General features: G+C 42.9%; 1 protein-coding gene across 1 annotated transcript; it reads left to right on the top strand.

The window, feature by feature from the left end:
* The first annotated feature begins 263 nt into the window (after positions 1 to 263).
* Positions 264 to 3,525, top strand: LOC149330396 (uncharacterized). The gene is made up of 4 exons (XM_089559421.1): positions 264 to 1,202; positions 1,809 to 1,877; positions 1,975 to 2,064; positions 3,472 to 3,525. The coding sequence occupies exons 1-4, from the start codon at positions 264 to 266 to the stop codon at positions 3,523 to 3,525; spliced, it is 1,152 nt and encodes a 383-aa protein (XP_089415547.1).
* The last annotated feature ends 822 nt before the right edge of the window (positions 3,526 to 4,347 follow it).

The following is a 4,347-nucleotide window of genomic DNA, read 5'->3' as shown; positions in this document are numbered from 1 at the left end:
TTTTTGTAAGCAGGTGCTTGGAAATACCTTTTTAAAGTGCGTGAAAATGTATTGACATATGAACCAACAATGCTCTAGATACAAAATAATATTCCTATATAGTGAATATATTGTAGATAGAAGCTAGTATTTCTGTACTTTATTTTTATTTCAGGAAGGAGCTTTGGGCCTACGAAGCTAAGAATCTTCCCCAATCGCCCGACTTGCCAGACTCGGAGACAGAAAATTTGTGATCTCTTCAAAACACAAATCAATTTCTTATAATGAGGTCGTTTATGATGCAGCATTTCAAGTGGTATGGTTGGATCTGTGAAGTTTCTGGAATCCCATTTGCTCGAAGCCTTCAATGTGCCGATGAAGGTGGTGTCACGACAACAAGGAGGAGATGCCATCTCATCTACTCATTTATCTGCTTCGTGCTGTTCGCTGTCGCTCTTGCGGTGTACCTTTACACGGTCCCTTTCGAAATGTCCAACAAAGTCCAAATATTTACGTCTTCTCTTCGGTCCCCTATGTACGCACTACTCACAGTCAAAGTTTCGCTTTGCGTGATGTGCATTGTATCAAAGTCAAATGATCTTGTCGCTCTATTTAAAGAATCGGCCAATTATGAGCGGCAGGCGACTTTCGTGCCACCGAAGCGGCGCGACAGAATGGTGGCCTCCTACGTCGTTGGTTCTTTACTCTCCGTGGCTTTTGTTGCGAATGTGTGTGCCTGTAATTACTTCTCATTCCAGTTTATTGACAGCCTTGTACAAAGTAAAACTTTAGCAGTATTCGTTAAAGCGATCTGCTTTGTGGGAAACTTGCTCTTTTATGTGTACGACATGGCTCACTTGCTGATCCTGAGACCTTGCTCTCAAGTGTTCCGGCTGTACATCATGGATCAGCATCAACTTCTTCGGTCTGTCGTGGAAATCAATGGTGCTGGTGTTGCTTTACCCGAACGCTCCACTTTTGTACAGAATATAAGGATAAACCTCTGCGAGATAGTGGCTCTCAAGGATAGGGTGGACCACATTTTTGGGTGGTCCATCGCGATCTCTGGTTTCACGGTCCTGTGGCAGACATGTGTAAGCGTGTACATGGCATTAGTAGAAGAGTTTTCAACGTCGCGGCACCTGCTTACAATGATGTACACCATTTCGTCCTGCCTGGGCTTTTATGACATCGCCGATTTGAGCCACATGATGATCGCAGAAGTGAGTAAATTTTGTGCTGTGGGAATTGAACTCATGTCCGTTTATCAAAACCTAGTAATTGCGAGAGTGTGGGCCAAACCGCGCGCCATTAGGACACTATATAATTCCTTGGAAGTAGTTTTTCACATTTCCTTGTTTTTTTGTGTAGATTAATATTTGCTGAATGTGCGTAATCGCAGGCGTGGTTAGTCTTTCTAGATATCCGAGACATTTTGAGTTTATTTATTTTTATTTATTTATTTATTGTACCCCCAGGGCCAAAGGCATTACAGAGGGTAGTGGGTTAATTAAGATAAGAAACAATGAATATAACACAGCGAAAACTGGTAGTACAAAATAAATTATTTTTCTTGATATCCGAAACATTTTGAGTTAATCCCAGAGCTCAAATAATGGTAATCAAAATGAGGGCACCCTTTTTGCGACAACCATTCGTTGTTACCTTTGACGCAAGTACACACTATTTCTATTTTCGTCCGGTTTATAAATTTATATTAAATTAGGGGTTCTTTCGAAGGAATATTAAGGCAGTAAATTATGACGGCAACATTTATATGGCAATGTTACACTGCAGAGTCCTAATTTAGTAAATTTTTTTGCTTACAGCTTAGAAAACTGAAGCAAACTCTGTACAGGACTCCAACCTCCTGCGAAGATCTGACTTATTTTTATCAGGTATGTATTCCTTCCTGCTGTGAGGTTGAGCATATTGGGTTAATCATAAAAATGGTGTAGCAACTATATCTGACGTCTTTATTGCAACGAATTACAGGTAAAATATCTACAGAGATCCATAATACCGAAGCAAATGGCCTTTTCCGGAACAGGATTTTTTTCGCTGGATCGGCCACTAGTTGTTTCGGTAAGCTGTCGAGAATTTTTTTGTCACGACAAAAGAGAGACCATATTGATGTCTGGATACAGGTTCTTCGTGCTACCTAGAGCTGTAGTACCGAACACAAAGGTAGCACATTAGTACCAAACTGCCTTAAACAGTCCACAACAGACCAAAGCAAGGTTGACCACATGAAATACATGGACGCCCAGAGGCAAGTAGAACGCTTGGTGAAATCTGGCCGCACAAAACACGCAGTGAAAATTAAAGTCTGAGAGGAACGCTTCCTTGCTTACCTCTGATGTATCGTTATCAGAACGAACATGCTTTCTCTTTTAACGTGTACGCTGGATGTAGGTGTAGTTGTTGTTGATGAGCTGTTTGTTGATAAGAAATGTTGAAATGCAGAAGTGAAGCGACGGAGCAGAAAACACTCAAACAGGTCTTTTTCAAAGACAGTCAGCAAGTGCAACAAGACAAGGAGCGCTATCGACATATGCAAAAAGATATTAGATTTAGTTTTTTTTTTGAATATTTCGTTAAAAAATTAAGTTGGGCTAGTTGGTAACGGCTTGAAGGAATCATATTCTTAGCGGTAAGAAACAGACACAACACCAAGACACACACACACAGGACACCCGGCTTAGCGGTAAGAAACAGACACACACACACACAGGACACCCGAGTGTCCTGTGTGTGTGTGTCTTGGTGTTGTGTCTGTTTCTTACCGCTAAGATAATGACTCCTTTGAATATTTTTTCAGCTAGCGGATTAGATCATTGTACACGCTGTATTTTGGCGGAGACCTGCCAACACGCACTGTGTGAGCACTGTCATGGCCTCTTGACAGACGGACAGAAAGACAGAAAGACTGACCTATGGATGCAGAGATGAACGGACAGGTGCAGGCAGGCAGGCAGAGAAACAGGCATAGACAGAAAGGGAAACACACATTGACATGGTCAGGCTAAAACCTTAAAATAAACTGCTTCTCGACCTGCTCAACATGTGCTTTCCGGGACGGACAGACGGGGCGGGCGGGCGGGCGGGCGGGCGGGCGGGCGGGCGGGCGAGCGGGCGAGCGGGCGGGCAGGCGGGCGGGCGGGCGGGCGGGCGGGCGGGCGGGCGGGCGGGCGGGCGGGCGGGCGGGCGGGCAGGCAGGCAGGCGGGCAGACAGACAGAGTTTTTTGCCTTGAGCAGCTTTCCTCAATATAATTTAACAATACGTTTTGCTGGGCAAGTTAGAAGCAATTCAGCGCCCGTGTCGTCTTCTCTTTCCTTGGTCCGTTGTCCGTTTTGCGCTGGTCCACAATATGAGTTTTCTCAATACTTGTAGTGATGTCTACAACATAAGGAGCTCAACCTGCATACGCAAAAGAATAATAATGTTAATAATGGATGTCATTCTTGTTCCCTTTGCACACTTTTTTGCAGCTAGCAGGATCAATCATCGTATACACGGTGATTCTTGTGGAGACGAGCCAATAGTAAAATGTGCCTCATCGACACCTCGGATGACTTGTGTCAACTTGTAGACGATATCAATTTTCAGCCCAATGCTGTTCCGACGAGAATAAAAACTTCTCTGTCCTCCATTTTTTCGGTGGGTGAAAGTCGTTGAATGTTTAGTTATGGACAGAGAGTTGGCTCGATGCAGTGGCATCCTTCATAAATTATCAGCATTAAATGAAGCGCGAGGATGATGAAGATAACACGGAAACAAGGCTAAAGATATCCGCTGTTCAAGTTTAAATGCGCTGAGGGTTCATTACCTTTCCACACAGAGTACTTCGCATCATCGAACTGAATATTTAGTACTCTAGTGTTCAGACTTCCTTACTTATCTGATCCTTTTAATACTTCCATTTCAATTGTATTCTCGTTTCATTTCACGCTGACAGCAGAGTCGCGGACCGAATATTATGTACCGTGCTTAGGGGGTTTCAGTTCCTTGTGGTTTATGTCAGAAATAGAAAAGTGTGCTGGTTTTATATTAAATAGCACAAGCGGAATTTACTAGCATTAGCATAAAACACTCAAATCATTAGCCAGGTTACTACTCGTATGGTCGGACCACGGAAGTGTCATATTATTCTGTGCATGATCTGTATAAAAAAAATCGGAAATTTTTGGACACTCTTGTTTTTTTGTATTTCTAATTTGATTGAAAAGTTTTGATGCTGTTTTTGTTGGTGTTGAAATAACCTTCTTCGCTTTACCTTTTGACACTAGCACGAACGGGCGTGTGGTGTATTGCTTTCATGTTTGTGAAGTATATACGTGGCTTGCAGATATTTCAGGGTTTTCACA

Source organism: Amblyomma mixtum, chromosome 9 (genome assembly GCF_055824585.1).
Source record: "Amblyomma mixtum isolate Tamu chromosome 9, ASM5582458v1, whole genome shotgun sequence".
NCBI classification, from domain to species: domain Eukaryota; kingdom Metazoa; phylum Arthropoda; class Arachnida; order Ixodida; family Ixodidae; genus Amblyomma; species Amblyomma mixtum.
This window is presented reverse-complemented; position numbering and strand designations above follow the sequence as displayed.

Coding starts and splice junctions, on each gene's coding strand:
- LOC149330396 (XM_089559421.1), top strand. CDS start 264: ATGAGGTCGTTTATGATGCAGCATTTCAAGTGGTATGGTTGGATCTGT. Junction 1,203..1,808: donor GCCACATGATGATCGCAGAA/GTGAGTAAATTT, acceptor TTTTGCTTACAG/CTTAGAAAACTGAAGCAAAC. Junction 2,065..3,471: donor ATCGGCCACTAGTTGTTTCG/GTAAGCTGTCGA, acceptor ACTTTTTTGCAG/CTAGCAGGATCAATCATCGT.